Source organism: Dendropsophus ebraccatus, chromosome 15, assembly GCF_027789765.1.
Source record: "Dendropsophus ebraccatus isolate aDenEbr1 chromosome 15, aDenEbr1.pat, whole genome shotgun sequence".
Lineage (NCBI taxonomy): Eukaryota > Metazoa > Chordata > Amphibia > Anura > Hylidae > Dendropsophus > Dendropsophus ebraccatus.
This window is the reverse complement of record NC_091468.1, coordinates 71,348,200-71,374,986: the sequence shown is the minus strand read 5'-3', so window position 1 is coordinate 71,374,986 and position 26,787 is coordinate 71,348,200. Positions and strand designations below refer to the sequence as shown.

The 26,787-nt window shown below is 43.8% G+C and overlaps 1 protein-coding gene across 1 annotated transcript in view; it reads right to left on the bottom strand.

The window, feature by feature from the left end:
- AKAP12 (A-kinase anchoring protein 12) overlaps positions 1-26,787 on the bottom strand; it is a 113,206-nt gene that overhangs the window by 31,965 nt on the left and 54,454 nt on the right. The window contains exon 2 of the mRNA XM_069954579.1: positions 5,902-6,031. Within this exon, the coding sequence (XP_069810680.1) occupies positions 5,902-6,031 (130 nt within the window). The remainder of the gene's footprint in view (positions 1-5,901; positions 6,032-26,787) is intronic.

Genomic DNA, 26,787 nt, shown 5'->3' with positions numbered 1-26,787 from the left:
AATCATCCCACAATATATTAGATGGTGGCACATCCAGCATACTAGTGCCGGCATCCCCCAGACTGCTGGGAACTCACATAGAGGGACACACCTAAACCAGCTAGACATAGATATAACATAGAGGTAATACAGCAAAATACAAGAAAAAAATATTATTATAGACAACGTAAATGGGATTATTCCTAAACATAAGATCCATTCACTCATCCAACCAACAATCCCGTAATACTCGCTGGACTTAGAACAGAAAAAAAAGTTTTGCAAACTTAAATATTTCTGGAAAACTCAGAATAGAGGGTCTATGTGCATGTAATATAGTAATGGCTGCCATAGCATTCACTATCAGGTCTGTAATGCCTCCTGTAATCCTTAAAGGGTCTATGTGTAATATAGTAATGGCTGCCATAGCATTCACTATCAGGTGTGTAATGCCTCCTGTAATCCTTACAGGGTCTATGTGCATGTAATATAGTAATGGCTGCCATAGCATTCACTATCAGGTGTGTAATGCCTCCTGTAATCCTTACAGGGTCTATGTGCATGTAATATAGTAATGGCTGCCATAGCATTCACTATCAGGTGTGTAATGCCTCCTGTAATCCTTACAGGGTCTATGTGTAATATAGTAATGGCTGCCATAGCATTCACTATCAGGTGTGTAATGCCCCCTGTAATCCTTCCAGGTCCTGATGGAACCTACATAAGCTCCAGTATAGAAGTGGTCTTACCAGTCAGTGTAATGGTGCCAAGCATAGTGTGTCCCCTGTGACCTCCTCAGTCCTGTGTATTGCTGCTGCAGTAGTAGTAGTAGTAGTAGTAGTAGTAGTAGTAGTAGTAGTAGTAGTAGTAGTAGTAGCGGTAGTAGTAGTAGTAGTAGTAGTAGTAGCAGTAGTAGTTGTATCCCACTAGGGCAGGCGGCAGATGTCGGTCACAGCTTGCTTACAGCACAGTCCAGCTCTTTGGTAGAAGCTGTGTACCATCCCTGTGCTCTTCTTAGAGGGATCTGTGAGAGTGGAGTTTCCCTCACACCCTATAACAAGCTTTCTGCCTGTGAGCTGCCTGAGTGCTCCACAACACTCCCCCTTCCTCCCACCCCACCCAGGCCATTGTCCGCCAGCCCCCAGACCCCATGGAGAGAAGCCCTTTAAGTTGTTCCTCCTGTAGGTGGCTGCTGCTGTGACTCCCCCTGATCCCCCCATCCAGCACATTACTTCATGGGGTATTAGCATTTGCAAACCAAAGACCCCCCCCCCCCCCCCCTTATCTTTTGAACTCCCCTCACAGACCCTAATACCAGAGGAAGCTCCTTTCAGCTCAGACCTGTGGGATTTACCAGATGTAAATTGAACTTGTCTTTTATACTATTGTTCTTTTATTCCTGCTCAGACCTCAGAGCGTAGAAACCTTTCACAATGAATGAGGGGAAACTTATCCTCCCCCACTATCTGCGGAGCGTCCTCCACACCAAATGGGGCAACAAATGCACCGAACGTATGTGTGTGATAAAGGAAATCCAGTCACATGGACACATAGGGGGAGATCTATCAGACATGGTGTAAAGTGACATTGGCTCAGAGTCCCCCGGCAACCAATCAGATTCCACCTCTCATTTCTCACAGACTCTTTGGAAAATGAAAGGTGGAATCTGATTGGTTGCCGGGGGCGACTGAGCCAGCTTCACTTTACACCATGTTTGTTAAATTTCCTCCATGGTGTTTATATGTGTATATGTATGTGTGTATAAGTGTGTGTGTGTGTGTGTGTGTGTATATATGTTTATGTGTGTATATATATGTGTGTATGTGAATGTGTGTATATGTGTATATGTATGTGTGGGTATTTGTGTGTGTATAAGTGTATATATACGTGTAGTATATATATGTGTATGTATGTATATGTGTATGCGTGTAAAAGTGTATGTGTGTATGTGTCTGTGTGTGTATGTCTTTGTATACATGTATATATATGTGTATGTGTGTGTGTGTGTATGCCTATGTATGTGTATGTGTGTGCATATGTGTGTGTGTATGTGTGTATATGTGTATGTATATGTATGTCTATGTGTGTATGTATGTGTATGTATATATGTGTGTGTGTGTATGTGTGTGTGTATGTGTATATGCGTGTGTATGTATATGTGTGTGTATATGTGTATGTATATGTATGTCTATGTGTGTGTGTATATGCGTGTATATGTATATATGTGTGTGCATATGTGTGTGTGTGTGTATTTGTGTATGTATATGTATGTCTATGTGTGTGTGTGTATGTGTATATGCGTGTGTATGTATATGTGTATGTATATGTATGTCTGTGTTTGTATGTGTATATGCGTGTGTATGTATATGTGTGTGTATATGTGTATATATGTAGGGTTTAGGGCTTAGGGACTAATTCATTTGTTTTATTGTTTGTCAGACAGCCACTAATTCATACAGAAGGATCAGTAATAGGATTTTAGGGTAGCTTTACACGTAACGGATCCCCTGCGGATCCCTTGTCATTCATTTTGGATGAGCAGACATACTCGCAGCCAGATTGTCATCCCTCTGTGAGTATGTAAGTGCCGGCCCCATTAACATCCCATTGCACATTGCAGTCACTAATTGGCTGAGCAGGATGTCCATCAGTCGGGACGGGAATAATAATACCTTCCAGCAGGGAATCCCAAGGTCGGTCAGGCAGCGCATCGTGGACACGGGGAGAGGTAAGAAAGCAATGGTGGTCCTTTCCCCCCCTGACAAAACTTTGTTATGGTCGGACTTCTCCTTTAAAGGCCATTCCTGCTCCACTGGGAAGTGTCGGAAAACCAAAGTCCAGACAGCTGACCTGACCTTTCCATAGAAAAGGAAGTAACAGGAACACAGGAGGTCAAAACAGGATGGCTCACCCCCTGTACTGGGGAACTCTGCTTACAATGAACCAATGTGACTGTAGGAAAAGCAACAAAAGCACAATGCCCTCAGATAGTAGCATGTCAATGTGGTGACCGAATACAGCCCCAATCTCATCCCAATATCCTCTCCATATATCAGAGGAATAAACCAGCAATCCGTCCAAAACATCTGCCGATGGGAACCGCCACATGTTGCTGGCTGGCCCATTGACTTTAATGGACCAAATGGTGATTGGCACCAAAATTACGGGGGCCTTTGTATCTTTACCCAAATGTCCTCCATGGAACAATACCCAGTCATTATCAAAGTTAGCAGAGAAAGGTATCCATGAGATACTCAAAAATAAGATGGATTTCCTTCATTTGTAAAATCCTAAGGATGAAACGTGTGGGAGCTGAAGGGTTAAGCAGGTGACGTTCGCCAAAAGGCACGAGGTGCAGAAATATCCGGCTCCTATCTCACATTATACACAAAACAATCATCATCAGCTCCACTTTCTCCATCCTGTCCTCTCTCCGTGTGGAGCTCCGGGTCATTCATGACCAATGGAGCAAAATTTAATCATCCTGCAATTATTTCCTGTCATTCAGCTCCAAACAACTTCCAAGAGAAGCTGTCAGAAGCGAAACCCCCTCCCCGGCCGCCGGTGCTGGAGAGCGAGAGACGGCAGGAAACAGCTAGAAAAACTCGTCGGGTTCTTCTATGTACCAAGAATCCAGAACATCTATAAGGTCTGAGCTGTCACCATGCTGATGGATTACTGATCACATGCATTGTATCTGGAGGCAATGATATATATATATGAAAGACTGATATATATATATATATATATATATATATATATATATATATATATATATATATATATAAGCCTCTGTTCTCTTTATGCAGATGGAGGAAACTGTGTTGTTGTCATCACTTTGCCGCATAATAGTTTATTATTTGTGTAACGTGATGCAAATATCAATGTTTATATCTAGATGCATTTAGGGACATTTATCAAGGGCTTTCCGCCTATTTTAGTGTAATAATTGGATGTTTCACCCATTTTTCGTCTAAGTTCTCTATGAACCGGTATTTGACGGGTGAATTTTTTTAGAATTTTACCATTTAACATTTGCAACTTTTTAAAATGTCGCACAAACTGGTGCAGGCGTCCGTCTGGTTAGTACCAGGTAAATTTGTTTGCACACTTTTTTACTTTTCTTGACAATTTTTGCAACTTTTTGTACGACTTTTTTTTACTTAGATGTAATTGTGGTGTCCCACCACTGGTGCTGTCTAGAGCACCTGAGTAAGTCACTCTTTTAGGTTCACAAGCGGGAGATGAAGTATTGTGTTTTTCCCACTAGGTGTCACTACTGTTTAGGTTCACCTGTTGCACGGCTAAAGTCACCAAGGGTTACTCATGTTGTCATGTGTTGTATTGCTGACCAGTCAGAGGTGCTTATTTTCTCCTGTCCTATCCTGTCTCTTCTCTCTGAAGGAGGAGTTAGTTCCTGGTGGGAGGAAGTGGGGATTTAGTAGTTGAAGGTCCAAGCGGACGGATGTGTGAGACACTAGCTCTTTACAAAATTTTCCCTCTTAGACACTACCAGGAACCCTTCTAAAAAATGCAGGGCAGTATTCTGAAGCAAGAGGAACTGACCCCAGTAGGACAAAGCTACCAGGGAAAAGAGTCTACGTATCCTACTGCGCAGCGCAGGACGACTGGGAAGTCTCAGAAGTCTGCTGCTCCCAGATAATCGATGACTGGGGCTCGTATTCCCCACCTAGGATGCAACTAGGGGGCATAAGGCGGTCCAGAGCAACTACTGGCATCCATGAGTACAAGTATCTTCTTATCTCTACTTTTACACCTGTTCCGGCTGAGCACATTCACAAGGGCTCCTCTGGCAACTTCTCTTCCCTTCCTGTCTCTACAAAGCACCTTCTTCTACAAGCACTGGTTACCTCTGTGTCAGCATTAACGTTGTGTGTCAAAATTTGCACCACAGTATCACGTGTACTGTTGAATCTGAACCTTCCTTCAGTAAAGTGTTATATTTTTTGACTAAACGCACAGGACTCTGGTCAAATCTGTCAGCAACCACACACCACTGTATACTTGGATAATTTCCCTGTTCTGTGAGTGGCGGTACCAACTACCTGGGTGAGTCTGCTACCACTCCAGGCTAGCGTGACAAGTGCCCAAGTGACCCCAAACGCTCTCGGAGCTTACCGACCATTGGGGATAGTAAACCGGCCATTGGGTTACTGCACCACAACACCGGAGCCCAAGCCTAACATAAAGCAAAAGCTGAGCAGCCGAGAACCACACTATGTGACATCACTATGTGCATATGTCCCAGTCATCCAGCACTGGGGTTCTGGAATCACATCCCACAAAGGACGACATTGGCAAGGAGTTTGTATGTTCTCCTTGTGTTTACATGAGTTTTCTTCCACATTCCCAAACAGATTGGTGACTGTAGATTGTGCACCCTAAGGGCCAGTTCACACTGAGTGAATTCAGCAGAATTCTGCAGCTGAGCTCTCCACCACAGAATCCCACCTGCCTTAGTGTCAAATGGAGACTCTATGGGAGGGCTCACACACCTCCACTCTCCTCTGACATGTGGGGACAGGGACCGACCTGAGTGATGACACAATGTAAAGTGCTGAGGAATAAATAAAGGACTGATGTACAGTGTGTATAATGCAGGCAGAGGAGGAACATTGGAGATGCTGTCCTGGGTGGGACCCCAGGATCTCATTATTTCCAGGCATCAGTGACAACTAATGATGAGCAGATCTCCAGCACGCTCGGATTACTATAGGCCATAGTATATATCTAGGTTTTCCATGACACCCTAGAACTGAAATCAACTTCTTTAGCCCCTAGTAATTAAACGCCGTACGCTCAGGTCCGGACACATACCAGCATGCTTGAGATTCGCTCACGTCTAGTGCTAACCACTGAGCCGCCATGCTGGACATGCTTGTAAAAAAACCTATACTATACCTTCTTTAACAACTGCTATTATTTCTTCTATTCCATGTCCATTGACATCTGAGGCTTGTAGTCCTTCCACCACTCCTTCTCCATCAGCCGCCCCATTAAGTACAGCGATTTTGCCATTTGTGTGAAACAACTGCAGACAAGAAGAAAATGCATGGTAAGTATAGTAACGTTCTATGGTTAGGTAAGTATAGTAACATTCTATGGTTAGGTAAGTATAGTAACGTTCTATGGTTAGGTAAGTATAGTAACGTTCTATGGTTAGGTAAGTATAGTAACATTCTATGGTTAGGTAAGTATAGCAAAATTCTATGGTTAGGCAAGTATAGTAACGTTCTATGGTTAGGTAAGTATAGTAACGTTCTATGGTTAGGTAAGTATAGTAACGTTCTTTGGTTAGGTAAGTATAGTAACATTCTATGGTTAGGTAAGTATAGTAACATTCTATGGTTAGGTAAGTATAGTAACATTCTATGGTTAGGTAAGTATAGTAACATTCTATGGTTAGGTGTGTATAGTAACATTCTATGGTTAGGTAAGTATAGTAACATTCTATGGTTAGGTAAGTATAGTAACATTCTATGGTTAGGTAAGTATAGTAACGTTCTATGGTTAGGTAAGTATAGTAACGTTCTATGGTTAGGTAAGTATAGTAACGTTCTATGGTTAGGTAAGTATAGTAACATTCTATGATAAGGTGTTAGGTAACTAGAGAGTAAATGTAAGACAGTCCAGGCCAAAGGCTTGTATTGCACCATGTCTCAGCCTTGAGTCCAGCTGTGATTGTGAGTTATAGATGGGTGAAGCACATGGCCGCAGCCCGCCACTTTATTCCAATGATTACTGGAGTGGGGCTCTATGACAGTCTATGGGGCTCTATGACAGTCTATGGGGCCCAGCTCCTGTAACCAGTCAGATTAGGTAGCCAGCCAGGGAGTGGAGGAAGCTACAGTGTGCCTCACCCGGCTGCAACTCCCAATTAGAGTGGGTCTCAGGACGGAGCCACAATGTGATACACTTTGCTTTGGCTCCAAAAACGACATAAATATTTTTTAAAACAAAAAAACTACAGTGCATGAAATTTTTGCAAAAAAAAAACAACAAAAAACTGCAACATGGGAATACTTCCTTATCATATTTCCAAGTCAAAAAGGTACTGAGTTAATTTGTAGTCCATTTCAAGCCCAGCGTTATGGAAGCTTCAGCCGTACTAATGACAATGCCAGTTCTGGACTCAAATGGACAATAATTATTATTACAATCGGCGTCATTATTTAGGTAATAGGTTATTTTTCTCCTGAAACCCTGGAACCCCTACAAGCTCTTCCTTGTTACTTGCGTAGAGCCGACTCGACACCTTTTTAGGCCCGTTTTAAATTGATCCGGCGTTTCCCTCCGACGCAGATGAAACGGTAACAGGGGAAAGCTTGTTGCATCGCTCCCCTTGCGGCCTGTTCGATAATCCGGCACCGCACCCATTCAAAACCATCACCAGTAAAGACGCAATCGATTTGCATCTTCTGGCTCCAGCGCTTCAAGCAGAAGACCCAGAAGAGGAGCCATATCCTGAGGGGGCTCCCAGACTGGAAGTGACGCTGGCTACATTGTATACAGATTAACCACCAGTGCTGAACCACTCACAGCCTGCCCCCACATCCTGCTCTTACCAGTTGCTGCCATTTATATCACTTTCCCCAGTTGGGCTCACAATGGAATATTCCAGAAACACACCATCCTATCAGGAATAACAAATATACAAATAAACAATAACATAGGTGAAACGGCGAAGCTGTCATCCACATAAGATTAGTGTCTGTACGTTACACTCAGCCTAGCTCAGAAGCTGATGGGGAAGTCGGGGCAGATGTTCTCTCCAGTTCTCTTATGTGTATAACCAGCTGAGCCGAGGCAAGGAAGGAGATACAGTGGCTGAAGATCATTTATCCAATAATCTAAAATATTCAGAATTTTTCACCTTTTTTTTTATTGTTGTTACATAGTTTCTTCAACCATCGTCCGTCACTTGTTATCCCACCATGCTGATACAGTAGAAGCCAAAATAACCCCTATAAAGTAGCTGAAAATGATCTCCCATTACACTCGTCAACAGCCAAAAAGGTTCCGACATGAAAACAGTTGAACATAACTAATTTTTGGGCACTGAGATCGAAAATGATGTTAAAATTTTGAAATTGCCTCTAATTTTCCAGATATAGACATACTTTCTATACTTCTCACAGCCTATGATACAATACTGGGAAAAGTTTGCATCATCAGTATTGCATCATCAACTGGTATATTGCATCATCTTAGAATGACCAATAGTTATGGTATAAGGCTAGGTTCACACTGCGTTTTTGCTATCCGTGTTTTTCATCCTTTTTTTGCGAATAACGGATGAAAAAAACAGATGCATTTGTGTGCATCCGTTTTGATCTGCTTTTCCATTGACTTCCATTATTAAAAAAAAAGGATTAGTTTTTTTTTTAACTGACACAAAAGTAGTGTCAACACTACTTTTGTGTTCGTTAAAAAAAACAGATCCATTTCGATCCGTTTTTTTTGTATAATGGAAGTCAATGGTAAAACGGATCAAAATGGATGCACACAAATGCATCCATTTTTCATGCGTTTTCTGCAAAAAAAACGGATGAAAAAAACATTGCAAAAATGCAGTGTGAACCTAGCCTAAGGTATCGGGGTAAATGGAACCCATCAATGCTTGGAGATTACTGTTGGACAGTTACGCAAAACAAGAGTCCGTGCAGTCTCGGTTGCGAATCTCAAAACACGGGATAGCCAGATATCTCTAGCCTGTAGCCTGTTGGAGGCGCCCCGTGGCAACAGGCTATACAATTCACAAAACAGTAACATGAGAACTCTTCCATATCATAGAAACTAGAGACAATTCACACTTTTCCTCGTGATATTTGAATTCAGCACATAAAAATCATTAAGAAATGGAGAATTTTATTTCTGAACCAAACAACTTTTGAAAATTTGTTGACCAGTATTATAGGGAAAAATTCCTTCCCAGAAGCAGTTTTTCCTGATAAATCCTCGGATCCCCACCGCGTCTCCGGCAGTCTACTATACATAACCTATAATATTATGTCTCTCTATTACGACTACTTTTAAAAACAGTCAACAAATTATGCATCAAATATTCTATTGTTTCATGGTTCTTATTGTAGGAAAAAAACTTCCCAGATCTACGACTGCTAGTCGACATAGCAACAGAAAACGGGGGGACTCTGCCGGAGCTGCTGACTGGCTGACATAACCCAGGTTCCCGCTCAGACCAGGAAGTGACTGGGAACGGGAGCGGAGGACAGACGACCCCAGCGAGGTCGGTGCATGTTGTTATGTTCATTCATCTCCTCCCTGGCTCTTTTGGAAAAAATGTCCAACACCGGACTTCCCCTTTAATAATTTTCCAATGTATACCCATGGCATAGATGATAAATAGGAATAAGGCATTATAACCTGCCAACTAGTTTGCCAAGGATTAGTCAGTAGTAAAGAAATGTGACTGCCGATTCCGTCTATGGAAGAACAGATAGTCCACCCAGCAGCTACTGTATAAGATGTCTCCCACCGACAAAACATAAGGGGTCCGTTTACATCTTACTGACCCATCTATGGACTTATGGGGCCAACAATGTCTTCCTTACTTGGCTGGTACATCGCCATAGCCGTGGACGCTGCTCTACCGCAAAGTGATGAATGATTAGAGCTGATTCAGTCACCCGTCTTCTCCGCTGATCGTCCATGACGCCAGATTACCGCTGTAGCCTGTACTTTAGTTCAGGTGATAATTCACTGTTATTGAATAATCCCCTCACAGCTCAAAATAGAACGGTAACCGCCTTCACACCGCCAACTCTTCCTGCTCTTTAAAAAGATTAGCCTAATGCCCTTTCCACCCCCAGGCGTCCATATCAAGCAAGAAGACTAGGGAGGAAATGAGGCTGCATTTTTGCAGTTGTTTTTTTTTTTCATCCGTTTTATGCAAAAATGATGCATTATTCATTTGTGGTCATGCGTTTTGATCTGTTTTTCAATTGACTTCCATCATCATGTTTTTTAGCGAACACAAAAATAACATCGACCACAAAAAACTGATGCGTTGATCCGTTGTTTTTTTTTTTCTTATAATGGAAGTCATTAGAAAAACAGATCAAAATGGATGCACACAAATCCAACCGTTTTTTCATCTGTTTTTCATCCATTCTTGCATAAAACGGATTGCAAAAACACAGTGTGACCCCAATGCTACGTGTTAATTTTTTTGCATTTTTTGTTCTGTTTGGGATGATCAAGCACCTGATTGTTTTCCTATAAAATAACCCAGTGGGTGGTGAGGACCGGTAATAGGATATTCAGAGGCTGAAGCACAACTGCTTATCCAGGCTCCTATTCACACACATTGCCTGAAGCTACTTCTTTTTCTATCCTTGCACATATCCTTTTTATATCCTTTTATATCCTTGCACAGTCACTTTTGTCGGATACTTTTGTGGTCCCTCGTGATTCCATAGCTGAGAGTATAACCTGCTCAGATAGTAATGGATGGATGACACCCCTGGATATGATCATAGAGGGGGGGTCCAAAGAATATAGAATTACGTATAGGCCCTTTTACACACACCTGTTATCGGCTAAATAAGTCCTAGAAAATGCACGTTTCTCGGCTGATTGCATCATGTGTTACCATTATCGGCCACACGTAACCCAGTGTAAACAGGTCCGGCTGACGATGATCTGTTTGAAATCTATGTTACCACTATGGGATTTTGCGTCCGTCTGTCCGGATGGCAGACATAAAGACATCCACAATCCCCATAGAAAACCTCTCCTGCTCTGGACAGTTCCTGACATGGACAGAGGTGGCAGCAGAGAGCAGACTGGAAAGAGTACACAACTTCCTGCAGGACATACAGAAACTGATAAGTATTGGAAGACTGGAATTTTTTTAATAGAACTAAATTTCAAATCTAACACCTATCAGTACTTCATGGCACCAGTTGATTTGAAAGATTTTTTTTTTTTTTTTTTTGCTTAATACTGTGATGCTTCTGATCCCTATGTTATATGAAAAATGTCTGTCACTGGTCAAGGTATACACAATGACAAATTAAAGATCACCAGATGCAATGAAATAAAGCAGCACCATGTACTGTATACACCTGTAGTGATGAGAGCTGCTCGTATGCTCCTTGTATAGCACATGGCACATTCCTCCATTGGACACCTATAGAATGGCGGGTTTCCTTCTCTCCATTCTAGAAGGTTTTACTTTCCCCCTCTGAAGCCGAGCCGCTCACTGCTGCAGGCCACAAGATCTGAGGACCCCTGGAAATCCCCCTGTTATAGGGTAAAGGTAACAATTTCCCCTCGTATTTCAGACTTCCTGGAAAATTCCAAAGCGACCGCGGCCGAAGAGCGTTCAGGAAGCGAGAAAAACCCGGATAAGAGCGGAGATATGGACCAGCACATGGATTATCCAAGAGGCCCCAGAGAGTTTAGGCTTAGAGGTCGGGATGCTTCCGCTTTATTACCTACATTTATTGGAAATAGATTGATTTCTACCTTCAAGGAAATATATATCACATTTTTTTATATTTATTTTTCTTTACTTATCTTTCTTAGGCTAGGTTCACACTGCGTTTTCAGCATCCGTTTAACGCATCCGTTTTTTGCAAAAAACGCATGAAAAACGGATTGCAAAAAATGGATTCATTTGTGTGCATCCGTTTTTCCATTGACTTCCATTATTAAAAAAAACCGATCCGTTTTTTTTGACGGACCAAAACGGACAAAAAAACGTTGCTGACCCTATTTTTCTGGACGTTAAAAAAAACGGATCCGTTAAACGGATGCTGAAAACGCAGTGTGAACCTAGCCTTATCTGTTTTTATTTTCTAGACTAGATTTTTTTCATTCTGTTTTCTATATGAGGGCAGCCATCTTGCCTGAGCTGTGATTGACAGCATTTGGAGATATGCTTTACAGCAGCCAAATGAACCATAAGAAATAATAGTCTGGGACTGACTGATAGACTTCTTTGGGTTTAAGCATGCTCTGTGACCTGTGCAGAGGCCACTGTGCTGGGAGAAGGAGGGGAGCTGTGACACTAATTGTCAATCAAAGGTGTAGTCCAGGGAAGGGTCTATTTTATTTTTTTTAGCTATGCCCAGGGAGGGGTTGTTTAAATATAATTAAGCACACTTACCTCCCTGGCTCATGAGAAGACCTGAGAGAAACTAAGGATCAGGCATCTTCAAATCCAGCATGTCTGATCTTTCTTTTCCCTCTTTCACATTACAGAAATATAACAAAGTTTTTCAGAAATAGAACAAATAAAAGCTAAAAAGGCAACTTCACTTGGGGCCAACATGGCCGAAGCTTTGCTGTTCCATTGGGAGAATAAACGTTGCAAAGTGTTTAGTGCTATAAAACATCTGCCTGAATGTCTGAGTAGTTGTCAGGATTCATTAGCAGAACGACTCATCTCTCCTACAGCCCTTCTATCTGTCCTACAGCCCTTCTATCTGTCCTACAGCCCTTCTATCTGTCCTACAGCCCTTCTATCTGTCCTACAGCCCTTCTATCTGTCCTACAGCCCTTCTATCTCTGCTACAGCCCTTCTATCTCTCCTACAGCCCTTCTATCTCTCCTACAGCCCTTCTATCTCTCCTACAGCCCTTCTATCTGTCCTACAGCCCTTCTATCTGTCCTACAGCCCTTCTATCTCTGCTACAGCCCTTCTATCTGTCCTACAGCCCTTCTATCTCTCCTACAGCCCTTCTATCTGTCCTACAGCCCTTCTATCTCTGCTACAGCCCTTCTATCTGTCCTACAGCCCTTCTATCTCTCCTACAGCCCTTCTATCTCTGCTACAGCCCTTCTATCTGTCCTACAGCCCTTCTATCTGTCCTACAGCCCTTCTATCTGTCCTACAGTCCTTCTATCTGTCCTACAGCCCTTCTATCTGTCCTACAGACCTTCTATCTCTCCTACAGCCCTTCTATCTGTCCTACAGCCCTTCTATCTGTCCTACAGCCCTTCTATCTGTCCTACAGCCCTTCTATCTGTCCTACAGCCCTTCTATCTGTCCTACAGCCCTTCTATCTGTCCTACAGCCTTTCTATCTGTCCTACAGCCCTTCTATCTGTCCTACAGCCCTTCTATCTGTCCTACAGTCCTTCTATCTGTCCTACAGCCCTTCTATCTGTCCTACAGACCTTCTATCTCTCCTACAGCCCTTCTATCTGTCCTACAGCCCTTCTATCTGTCCTACAGCCCTTCTATCTCTCCTACAGCCCTTCTATCTCTCCTACAGCCCTTCTATCTGTCCTACAGCCCTTCTATCCCTACTACAGCCCTTCTATCTGTCCTACAGCCCTTCTATCTCTCCTACAGCCCTTCTATCTGTCCTACAGCCGTTCTATCTCTCCTACAGCCCTTCTATCTGTCCTACAGCCCTTCTATCCCTACTACAGCCCTTCTATCTCTCCTACAGCCCTTCTATCCCTACTACAGCCCTTCTATCCCTACTACAGCCCTTCTATCTGTCCTACAGCCCTTCTATCTGTCCTACAGCCCTTCTATCTGTCCTACAGCCCTTCTATCTCTCCTACAGCCCTTCTATCTGTCCTACAGCCCTTCTATCTGTCCTACAGCCCTTCTATCCCTACTACAGCCCTTCTATCCCTACTACAGCTCTTCTATCTGTCCTACAGCCCTTCTATCTCTGTTGCAGCCCTTCTATCTGTCCTACAGCCTTTCTATCCCTACTACAGCCCTTCTATCTGTCCTACAGCCCTTCTATCTCTGCTACAGCCCTTCTATCTGTCCTACAGCCCTTCTATCTCTGCTACAGCCCTTCTATCTGTCCTACAGCCCTTCTATCTCTCCTACAGCCCTTCTATCTCTCCTACAGCCCTTCTATCTGTCCTACAGCCCTTCTATCTCTCCTACAGCCCTTCTATCTGTCCTACAGCCCTTCTATCTGTCCTACAGCCTTTCTATCTCTCCTACAGCCCTTCTATCTCTGCTACAGCCCTTCTATCTGTCCTACAGCCTTTCTATCCCTACTACAGCCCTTCTATCTGTCCTACAGTCCTTCTATCTGTCCTACAGCCCTTCTATCTGTCCTACAGCCCTTCTATCTCTCCTACAGCCCTTCTATCTCTCCTACAGCCCTTCTATCTGTCCTACAGCCTTTCTATCTCTCCTACAGCCCTTCTATCTCTGCTACAGCCCTTCTATCTGTCCTACAGCCTTTCTATCCCTACTACAGCCCTTCTATCTGTCCTACAGTCCTTCTATCTGTCCTACAGCCTTTCTATCTCTCCTACAGCCCTTCTATCTCTGCTACAGCCCTTCTATCTCTCCTACAGCCCTTCTATCTCTGCTACAGCCCTTCTATCTGTCCTACAGCCCTTCTATCTGTCCTACAGCCCTTCAATCTGTCCTACAGCCCTTCTATCTGTCCTACAGCCCTTCAATCTGTCCTACAGCCCTTCTATCTGTCCTACAGCCCTTCTATCCCTACTACAGCCCTTCTATCTCTCCTACAGCCCTTCTATCTGTCCTACAGCCCTTCTATCTCTCCTACAGCCCTTCAATCTGTCCTACAGCCCTTCTATCTGTCCTACAGCCCTTCTATCCCTACTACAGCCCTTCTATCTGTCCTACAGCCCTTCTATCTCTCCTACAGCCCTTCAATCTGTCCTACAGCCCTTCTATCTGTCCTACAGCCCTTCTATCCCTACTACAGCCCTTCTATCTCTCCTACAGCCCTTCTATCTGTCCTACAGCCCTTCTATCTGTCCTACAGCCCTTCTATCTGTCCTACAGCCCTTCTATCTGTCCTACAGCTCTTCTATCTGTCCTACAGCCCTTCTATCTCTGTTGCAGCCCTTCTATCTCTCCTACAGCCCTTCTATCCCTACTACAGCCCTTCTATCTGTCCTACAGCCCTTCTATCTGTCCTACAGCCCTTCTATCTCTGCTACAGCCCTTCTATCTGTCCTACAGCCCTTCTATCTGTCCTACAGCCCTTCTATCTCTCCTACAGCCCTTCTATCTGTCCTACAGCCCTTCTATCTGTCCTACAGCCCTTCTATCTGTCCTACAGCGCTTCTATCTCTCCTACAGCTCTTCTATCTGTCCTACAGCCCTTCTATCTCTCCTACAACCCTTCTATCTCTCCTACAGCCCTTCTATCTGTCCTACAGCCCTTCTATCTCTCCTACAACCCTTCTATCTCTGCTACAGCCCTTCTATCTGTCCTACAGCCCTTCTATCCCTACTACAGCCCTTCTATCTGTCCTACAGCCTTTCTATCCCTACTACAGCCCTTCTATCTCTGTTGCAGCCCTTCTATCTGTCCTATCTGCCCAGTGATTGGCTGAGCTAGCTGTCACTCAGTCACTTGCTGACTGGGACAGACAGCACCCGTGGCCAGTGATTGGCTGAGCAGACTGTCACCGAAAAAGACCAGAGAAGACTGACTTCGAGGTAGCGAGGAAAGGTAAGTACAGTTAGAAGCTTTTACGCCTGCAAGCATTTAGCTGTTTTAGTGCAGTTACATTACATTAAAGTTCGGCAAACCCTCTAAACCAACTTTTGAAAAGTTTGCTCATCTCTAATAGGCCCCTTAATGGGTTGACATTTTACCAATCTGATTCTTGTTTCCCTCCTGGGACAATAATGGGGGATTCATCCACTCTTACCAGTTCCTAGAACACAAGGTTATCTCTGTTGGGCTAGCAGTGCAGGAACGGTGCGGAGCCAGATGCCGGATCCTTACTGTGTAGATGGCTAAAAGATTTATGACCCTGCCCCACGTTGGTGACAGTCGGGCTGGGGGATCCATTGAGTAATAACTTTTTGGTTGTTTACACCACATTTACAGCCTTTATTTAAAGTGAATGCTGTGACATTTAACGGGGGCCATGACAGGTGCCCGACAGTGACATCCGACACTTCAAGGAACCAATTGCAAGAAAAAAAAAATTTGAAGGAAAAAAGGAATTTTTTTTTTACTGGACTCTACAGGATTGAAGTGTTTTCTAGGTCAATCGATCCATTTGTTGTTGTCCGCTAACGTATAATGTCCGGACAGAGATTACAGGACAGATTGTCGGACAGTTATTTATCATGTACGTCCGGATCTTCCCCCGCATACACTAAACATACATAACAAAGGTGACCGAACAGCCTCATAATGTAAACCCATCGTATCAAACATCCTGCCCTTAATTGTAGCTGAGCAGATGGGTATATAGGTGTGTAGGAAGATAATAAACATAGCTGTCAATTTATTGATCTTACTGGAATTAAGTGCCCAGTGGGCGGTCCTATCCACAGACTGACAGCCTTCCCAGAAGGACCACCTACAGGACTGCTAATCACACCTGCAGATTACATGGTGTACTTAATATTTTCTCATAAAACGATTTATCTATAGGGATTCATATACAGTTATTCCTAAGGGAAATCTGTCACCTGTAGATCATGCCGAGAACTGACGACATGGGCAGGTACGCATGATACTTAAAGTGTAAATGTCATTTTTCAGACATCAATAAATATCAATAGTACAAGTGATTTTAAAAAAATCTGTAATAGGTTTTTATTAAGCAGAAGAGTTTCCTTCTGTAATCAAAAAGCCTCACCAAGATCCCAGATAAGCACTGACCTTTCTGACCTGTGAATCCAGCGTTTTATGTGCCCAGACAGTCTCCAAACTGTACAGCTGCTTCTATGCTCTCCCTGCTCACTCATCCCCCTTGGCCCCTCCCCTCTCCATAGGTTATAAAGGACTCAGAAAGCCCGTCTTCACTTGGCTTCCCTGTAATGTAGATGGCTTTGCCTGATAATGCACAGATAAGAAATAATGGGGGGGGGGGGGGGTCTGGGAAAGAGCTTTTTAAGTACAGAAAGAGGCTTTTTTGCCTAATAAAACCTATTACATAGTTTGTTAAAATCGCTTGTACTTAAATGGCAACAAATGAAACAAATTAAAGCTTTATGACAACTTTACCGTATGACATTGCTCTTTGCAGATGAATACGTCCTGTCACCCAGTGTGACCCTTTAACACCATGACAGATGACGTGTGAATGTTTTGGATAAATGTTTTACAGTATTTTAATGCCGGCCATAAAGTGTCGGGCTCCTGTGCGCTGCTTTATCTCCGCTTCTCCCAGTTTACGTTATAACCCGGCGAGTTGATGTGTATAACAGTTTGTATATGTTATAATTCGTTTTAATGAGATTTTCCATAACTACATAAAATAACAGCAGAATAACATTTTCTTTACACACAGCGGGGGGGGGGGGGGGGGGGGGGGCTCAGTAGTACAGCGGCTCCTCATGTGACCCAGAATTATAATAGATGGGATAGACTAATAATAGGAAGAGGCAAAAACCAGTGCAGTATGAATCCTGAATCCCATAGAGAAGCTGCCAACGGCCGAGAATCCATCACTGGCTTCTCATGTGAACGGCTAAAAACTTGATAGATGAATATAACATTTGCATTAAAGGGGAACTCCAGAGATTTTTTTTCTTCTTACAAATCAACTGGTGTCAGAAAGTTATAGACATTTGTAATTTACTTCTATTTAAAAATCTCCAATCTTCCAGTACTTATCAGCTGTTGTATATCCTGCAGGAAGGTTGTGTATTCTCTCCAGTCTGACACAGTGCTCTCTGCTGCCACCTCTGTCCATGTCAGGAACTGTCCAGAGCAGCAGCAAATCCCCATAGAAAACCTCTCCTGCTGTGGACAGTTCCTGACATGGACAGAGGTGGCAGCAGAGAACTGTGCCAGACTGGAGAGAATACACCACTTCCTGCAGGGCATACGGCAGCTGAAAAGTACTGGAAGAGTGGAGATTTTAAAATAGAAGTAAATTACAAATCTATATACATGACGTCACCTGCAAAACTTATTGTCACACAATGAAACGATTAATCTCAGGTTCTTACAGCTCACCTTTAAATCACCCCCAGATGGCAGAATATAAAGAACCTGGTTTAGCTGTAGCTGGAAGTGTATAATATAACTACAGAATGTCCGTTATTCTGCATTCAGATGTATTTATACAGTATGGGAAGGGTTGGAGCGGAGTTATCCTTAAATGAAGTATATCCTGCTAAACATCAGCTCCTTAAAGGGAATATACCATCACCAGGACTGAAAGGGGTTTTTTTGCAGTACCTGCTCGACACCGGCGCAGGGATCCCAGTGGTGCGGCCCAGTTCCCGCTCTGTTTAGAATCGAGCAGAGACGCATCACAGAGGGGAGGGGTTATCAGCACTAAGTGGGCGGAGCTTTACAAATCATCATTATGAGCAGAATTAATGGGGGTGGCGGTCACTGATGAAGCCGCAGCACATGCAGCACGTGGCACCTGCCCCCTGAAGAAGATCAAAAACGTGTCCCAAATGTTTTCCTATTTATCCAGAGATTGTATCCAGCACCATCAGACAGAGTTTTCCGGCCTCGGTCTCTGGTCGCCATCTGTCCTGCACTTCCATGTCACACAAAGGTGTCAGCAGTCAGCGGCAAATGGTTGTGATCACCCCCTGGCATCTCCAGCCCTGATGGTACCGCCGGGATGATGACAGAGGCCGCAGGTCACAGTGTACAGAGGCAATTACAGTGTTTATTCACACTGACGTCCTACAACCCCCAGGAGTCATTTGCATGGCTTCATCAAAGGCGCCAAGTCCAGGAAAGCATCGCAGGCCGAAGCCGCCTCATTCACAAGGAGAAAACACTTATCCGAAAAAATGTTGTATAAGGGTGCGTTCACACCTACAGGATCTGCAGCAGATTTGATGCTGTGTTCAGCTATTTAAATGAAATCTGCTGCAGAATATCAGCTGCAGATCCTGTAGGTGTGAACGCACCATAATATTGAAAACGTTAGTTCAGGGAGTTCTGAAAGGGAAACTGGTGATTTTTTTTCTTTCAAATCAACTGGTGTCAGAAAGTTATAAGGATTTGTCTATAAAAAAAAAATCTTTAGTCTTCCAGTACTTATCAGCTGCTGTATGTCCTGCAGGAAGTGGTGTATTCTCTCCAGTCTGACACAGTGCTCTCTGCTGCCACCTCTGTCCATGTCAGACACTGTCCAGAGCAGGAGAGGTTTTCTATGGGGATTTGCTGCTGCTCTGGACAGTTCCTGACATGGACAGAGGTGGCAGCAGAGAGGACTGTGTCAGACTGGAGAGAATACACCTCTTTCTGCAGGACATACAGCAGCTGATAAGTACTGGAAGACTGGAGATTTTTTAATATAAGTAAATTACAAATCTGTATAACTGGTAACAGCTGATTTGAAAGAAATTTTTTACTGAATTACCCCTTTAACTATCAACTGTGGATTAAATGCTAATAATTGGAGATAATATACAAGAAGACAAGTTCCTCTCTTTGTTCCCCTGTAATGGAGTATAGATGAAAAGTCTGTGACCTACATGTCCCCAGCAGGAAGCCGAAACCATTAAAGCGAGAATGTGTGAGTGTTGGAATGACTGACGGCCATCTTGTGACTGGTGACATGGGGCTGGCAGTGCTGTGAGGGAGCAGAACACGTGTGACCGGACACATAGGCCCCATTCACAGCCCCGGGGGCCACCGTCCCTTGGTTTGATGAATTATGACCCATACAAATATGGAGCTCACTATTTCTCCCTCAAAGCGTCGCCGTCCCCTTAAGATGTTATCGTCAAAGACTCTTTCTATGTTCCCGACTTTCATTCCAGTCATTCTTGGTGAGAGACACAACTGCACTGAAGCTTAACTGGTAATAATCCAGTCCACCCAGTACAAGCCAGAAAGAAACAATGGCCAGAGTAACCTGAAACCTACAAGCTCCAGGACCCCGTCGTCCTATTGTTTTGCCTCTTACACAGGAGGGGAATTACCCCTAGAGAACCTGATCACATTGATAGATACAGCCCTCCCAGTCACCTATTCATTATACAGGTTCCCAGGCAGAGAGCCGTGCATACACCCCCCCAGCTTACCCCACTGTGTGATATCTATCAGAAAACCTAAAGCCTTGGCGAAACCAACCCTGCCCAATTGTATCCAATGCTATGGAAAAATGATTCAAGTTCGTTCCACATATTAAGCTTTTCATATGCCCTTTGGGGCGCCGTTGCGCTGTTTCCGCTAGTGCGGTCCCTTTTTCCATCCACTGTCTGAGCCAGTTTCTAAGTATGCAAACGAGGTCGCTCGGTGCCCTGGAGGCGGGCCCAGCTCCCCCAGTGCACCCATATCTCCTCCCCCAGTGCACTGATATCTCCTCCTCTAGGTGAGGCAGAGCGAGGCCGAGGCCAGACATGATTCAGAAAGCGGACATCACCCAGGGAAAGGGATATACCAGCGGAATCAGCGCAGCAGTGCCCATAAGGTTGTATGAAAAGCTTAAATCGATCGATGCCAGTGCAGGGATGCCGGTGCCGCTGTACTTTTTTTGAATTGCCTCTCAATTCCCTCACTCAGCACCATTCTTTTTGGGAGCACCAGCCCACCCCGAAGCACTGGGGGCAAACCCCGCAGCCCCCCAGTGTGGGGATATCCTCTCTTCTCTGTGACACAGCTCCATTGATTCTAATGGAGCCACATCACAGAGGGGTGAAGGTTTCGTCACACTGGGGATCAGCAGGTCCATCCTCGGGGCGGGCTGGTGCTCCCAAAAAGACTGGCACCGAGTGCGGGAATTGAGAGGCAATTCAAAAAAAGTACTGTGGCACCGACATCCCTGCACCAATTGATTAAGGTAAAAAAAATAGCAGCGATGTACCTGATGGTCCATTCCCTTTAATATATGGATTGAACTGGTACATTCACTTTTAGGACTTACAGAAAGGTGCAGATCTTCTAGGAGAATGTCTTCTTTGTTACGTATCCGCCTCATATCCCCCAAGCACCATCAGCTGCTCTATTCTTTAAGCTCATTTGTCCCTTTTATTATGGGGGACTGCGAACGCTCCCCCACTGACCTGTTCACTATAACATAAAGCCTCCTATGTGCAAGACCATCAAACTAAACAGATGAACAGTACTGGTATATCTGACTTCTCCGCAATAATACTGTATGTCTGAAAACACTGCAACTCACACTCCGCCATATCCAACTAGAATGCTGAAGGGCGGGGGGTGATGGAATGTGAGATAGCGGTCACATGCAACGACTAGCGTGATCCAAGTATTCCACGCAGATACTGTAAGTCCTGTCCCAGCGCTGTGTTCATGGGCTGACTACTATTCTAAACATGATGTCATCCAGTAGAGATTACGAAGCTCTCGAGAAAGCTGCCAGCTGGACTTGGTGCATGGAGAAAGTAGTCAGAGCTTTTACTCAAAAGGGTTTAACCATCCATGAGATCTTCCTGGTACATCAAGTGACACATAGAGCTAGAAACACTTTAAAGGGAATCTGTCACTATTTTTATGTGCTCTTAAATTAGGGCAGTATATACTAGTGACAGAAATGCTTAACAGATCGGTGTATTACTTACATCATTCTGCTTAGCCGTTCTCCTAATATGCAGGAGAATAGGATTCTTGCCACACCCCTTCCCCCGCCCTCCAGCTGCTGATTGACAGGTGGCTGCCTATACACAGCATGGATAGATAACTGGCAATCAGCCGCTGATGGGTGGAGTTCTCTTCTTCTCATGAATATCCGGGACTGCTGGGCTCATGCACATAATGGAGAGGACTACTTATTGTCCATGTTATTCAGGAGGAGATCTCTGGGCACAAGCCCTGTGGTCACTAGGCAGCAGTGACACTTCTCCCATGATCCTCCACAGGCAGCGAGGTTCATCTTGATGGAAATAAACATCAGATCCTCGGCAATTACTTCTGGAACCACCAGTTTCGATTTGTCCTTTGAATTCTTGTTGTAGAAGGTTATCCTCTATCCAGAAGAGAGCGTTGGGGGTCCAAGTGCTGGGGAACCCACCAATCCAGAGAACTCAAGAACATTGTGCCCCGAAATAAACTGATTGGGGGACATCTTGGAAAAAACGCCAATAAAAACACAATGGCTTTTTTTTTTTTTTACAAAAACCCCAGCGGTCAGATGACTGGAAGTCAATGGAAGTTTATGATCGTCCTTACGTTTTTCTCTCCTCTCTTGCATGCTGAGGGGGGTGGCATAGACTTCAATGGGATTGTTCTGGTTGTCTCAAAACTGCTATGGCTGTGTGTATGGCGTTTCTGTCACCTTTTGTGATCCATCAGCTAGGTCATGTGACGGAAGAGGGAAAAAAAAGTCAAAAACATCAGAAAAAAATGCATTTACAATTTTTCTGGCGTTTTTTGGAGGCTTGAAAAAACGACAGACGAAAAGAATGTAATGAAAAAAACTAAAGTATAACGGACAATGACAGATAGTAACGGGCAGCTATTATAATTGACCATTTGGCGACAGGTGCAAATAGCGTAGCCCACTGATAACAATGCTGGAATTCAGCCGTCTCTCCCGGCACCTGTTGTTTCAGATGTCCAGAATAACAGCCAAACCCTCCAAAAATTCCGGTGATGTCACACAAGCTCCCGACTTCTAAGAATGCGACGTGACATAGTTGGTGGCTGATACATACGTCCCCCAGAACATTCATGACATTTTACAATATTTTTACCTTAGATAGGGGACGGTGAGGGGTTTTTCCTGTTTTAAAGGTTTATTGGAAGGGTCAATAGAGGGAGACGAGCATGTCAACATGTTACATTGTGTGTAATGCCCCATTTCCCCTGCGGGGGCGCTGCAGGCAGTTTGAGCACTTGCTGCTGGTTTCCCCATTTGAGGTATGGAGTTCTTCTCTCCTATCATATCATTTATCCTAAAGGTGGTGCCACATCCTGGCTTCCAGATACGGCCCCTGCCTGGTCAATAGATATAGGAAGAATCAGGACTCCCTAATAACTAATGGCCATCTGAACCACAGACAGACGTATGAGAAAACCATTTATTTTAAAGGAGACGAGTTTACATCCCATTTATCTATCAGCAAACACCATTAGACCATAAAGCTATAATCCTAATGTACAGGCCAGTGTTCAGACACATCGCCCCTCATGTATCATCAGGCGGACACACGGCTCATTGTCCTCCAGCCATAAAGAGGTTAATGACTTCCTGACTTCACAACGTCCATCCCTAATGTGGAAAGATACTTGTATGATCAGTAACTGGCCGTCATACAACGAGTCTCATGGGGGATTTCCTAGAAGGGCTCCACCTTTTCCTACAATGTCTCCCAATACAGATATTCCCATAATCCAAAGCTAAGGAAACATTAGGTATAACCCTACCTGGACATTAAAGGGGCTCTCAGGATTGGCAGAATATATATATATATATATATATATATATATATATACACACACACACACTTTTTTCCAACAACAGCGCCACTCCCATCCTAAGGTTGTGTGCGGTATTATAACTCATCGCTATTCACTTTAATGGAACTGAGCTGCTATACCACAAAATAATAAAACAGGTCAGGAGTGGTGACAGAGCCCCTTTAAGATGACAGTGACCATTTAGGAGGGAAGACTCACATTGAGTTCACATCTATCCTGGTGGTAACCAGAAGTCTTTTTATACATTGCACCGTGTGTTTATTTTTCTTCCTTCCACATCCTCAGAGTAACACTACAATCAGCAGCATTGCTCCCTGTAAGATACATTGTTCCCTCCAAGAGATGTTGCTCCCTGTAAGAGATATTGCTCCCTGTAAGAGATATTGCTCCCTGTAAGAGACGTTGCTCCCTCCAAGATACATTGCTCCCTGTAAGAGATGTTGCTCCCTATAAGAGATATTGCTCCCTGTAAGAGATGTTGCTCCCTGTAAGAGACGTTGCTCCCTGTAAGAGATGTTGCTCCCTGTAAGAGACGTTGCTCCCTGTAAGATACATTGCTCTCTGTAAGAGATGTTGCTCCCTATAAGAGATGTTGCTCCCTGTAAGAGACGTTGCTCCCTGTAAGAGATATTGCTCCCTGTAAGAGATGTTGCTCCCTGTAAGAGACGTTGCTCCCTGTAAGAGATGTTGCTCCCTATAAGAGATGTTGCTCCCTGTAAGAGACGTTGCTCCCTGTAAGAGATATTGCTCCCTGTAAGAGATGTTGCTCCCTGTAAGATACATTGCTCCCTGTAAGAGATGTTGCTCCCTGTAAGATACATTGCTCTCTGTTAGAGACGTTGCTCCCTGTAAGAGATATTGCTCCCTGTAAGATACATTGCTCCCTGTAAGAGATGTTGCTCCCTGTAAGAGACGTTGCTCCCTGTAAGAGACGTTGCTCCCTGTAAGATACATTGCTCTCTGTAAGAGATGTTGCTCCCTGTAAGATACATTGCTCTCTGTAAGAGACGTTGCTCCCTGTAAGAGCTATCCCATTGGTTTCCCATTGGTTTCCCAGGGCTATGGCTGCAGTTATACTTGGCAGGACAGTGCGTGACTATATTAAAGTCAGTGTATTTGGCTTTAAGACATTTCTTCCTATCATTTATTGTATCATTTGACATGTAATTCAAGTCTAATGAAAGAAGCTGACGGGAGACGGACAAAGCGAGCCAAACAGCACGACACATCAGCGGAGCTGGAGTACTTAGCGCTGGGTTAGATCTACAACAATCCTTATAAAACGTTCCTCGCTATTATCTTTGGACGTAATAATTGAAACCACATATTTACTATAGACGTAAGGATCGGGGCCAGAAAGATTATTACAATTCTCTTCCAGCTCTTAAACATGAAATGACCCGAATCCTAACATCACACGCAGAACTAAGGATATTGGTAATAGACCCTCACTAACCCTGGTGGGAGACACAGACGGGATTACACACCTGTCTATAGTGAGCGTCTATGGTGGAGAATATGGGGAAAGGTTACAGCTCTGCCCCAAAAGATTCATTCAGATTGATATCATTTTATACTTACAAATTCATCTACATACAGCAGCTCAGTGGTGGTGCTTACCCCCCTTTTTTTTTCCTTCCTTTCCATTTCCTCCCTTCATCCCTTTCCTCACCTCCTCCTCCACCTCTCACCCCCCATTTTTTTCCCTTCTCTTCCTTCCTTTTTTCCTTCCCCCCCTTCAGCCCTATCCTTCCCCCTCCCCTCTTCCCAATCTTTTCCTTTCTTCCCCCCATCCCTTTCCTCACCTCCTCCCCATCTCTCATCCCCCTATCTTTTCCCTTCTCTTCCTTCCTTCCTTTCTTCCCCCTTCATCCCTTTCCTCCCCTCTGAATTAAAAAAACCCAACATAATAATTAATCTATATATCATATCATATATCATATATACACATGACTTCTTATGCTGATCCTGAATTATCACCTATATTATAGTCCAGAGCTGCATTCATAATTCTGCTGGCTTCATAGCTAAAATATTACAGGATTCTTTGTTGGGTCAATGTCTGATTTAAATTCTGCAAAGTGTCATGTCTATGTGGTTGCTTAAAGGTAAAGTAAACTTAAACAAAGTAAACTTTTCATATGTTACTTCCCCTGGGGAGAACATAACAAACAGCCTCATCTTACCTTCCCCCCACCCCCCTGGTGTCCTCCTACCTCATCTTCAGTCTCGGGTGAGTGATCCCACCTCCGCTTCTGAGCAGGCTCTTCTGGCGGTGACAGCCTGCTCAGCCAATCACTGACTAAGACATGACAGCGCCACAGCCAATCACTGACTGAGACATGACAGCGCCACAGCCAATCTCTTACTGAGACATGACAGCGCCACAGCCAATCTCTTACTGAGACATGACAGCGCCACAGCCAATCACTGACTGAGACATGACAGCGCCACAGCCAATCTCTTACTGAGACATGACAGCGCCACAGCCAATCTCTGACTGAGACATGACAGCGCCACAGCCAATCTCTTACTGAGACATGACAGCGCCACAGCCAATCTCTTACTGAGACATGACAGCGCCACAGCCAATCTCTGACTAAAGGGCCTATTACACGGGTCTTTAACCCCTTGCCTCTAAAGCCTGTTTTGGCCTTAATGACCAGGCTCATTTTTCAAAATCTGACCTGTCTCACTTTATGCTCTTATAGCTCAGTGATGCTGTAACGTATGCTAGCGATTCTGAGATTGTTTTTTCGTCACATATGGCACTTTATATTAGTGGCAAAATTTGGTCACTACTTTGTGTATTTTTTGTGAAAAACATCAAAATATCATGAAAAATTTGAAAATTTTGCATTTTATGAACTTCTGAAATTCTCTGCTTCTAAAAAAGCAAGTCATAGCACATAAATTAGTTGCTAAATCACATTACCAATATGTCCTCTTTATTCTGGCATAATTTTGAAAACATATTTTACTTTTTTAGGGTGTTACTGGGCTTAGAAATTTATTAGCAAATTATCACATTTTGTGAAAATTTCCAAAACTGATTTTTTTTAGGGACCAGTTCTTTTTTTAAATGGATTTAGAAGGCTTGTATACTGGAAACCCCCATAAGTGACCCCATTTTGGAAACTAGACACCTTAAAGAATTAATCTAGGGGTATAATGAGCATTTTAACCCTACAGGGGCTGGAGGAAAGTATTCACAATTAGGCCGTAAAAAAATCGAAAATTTAAATTTTCAAATAATATAAACGTTTAGATTAAAGTTTCTCATTTTCAAAAGGAACATGAGAAAAAAAGCATGCCAAAATCTGTAACGCAGGTTCTCCTGAATACAACGGTACCCCATATGTGGGCGTAAACCACTGTATGGGCACACAGCAGGGCTCAGAAGGAAGGGAGCGACAATTGGCTTTTTTAATGCAGATTTTGCTGAAGAAGTTTCTGAGCACCAGGTGCGTTTGCAG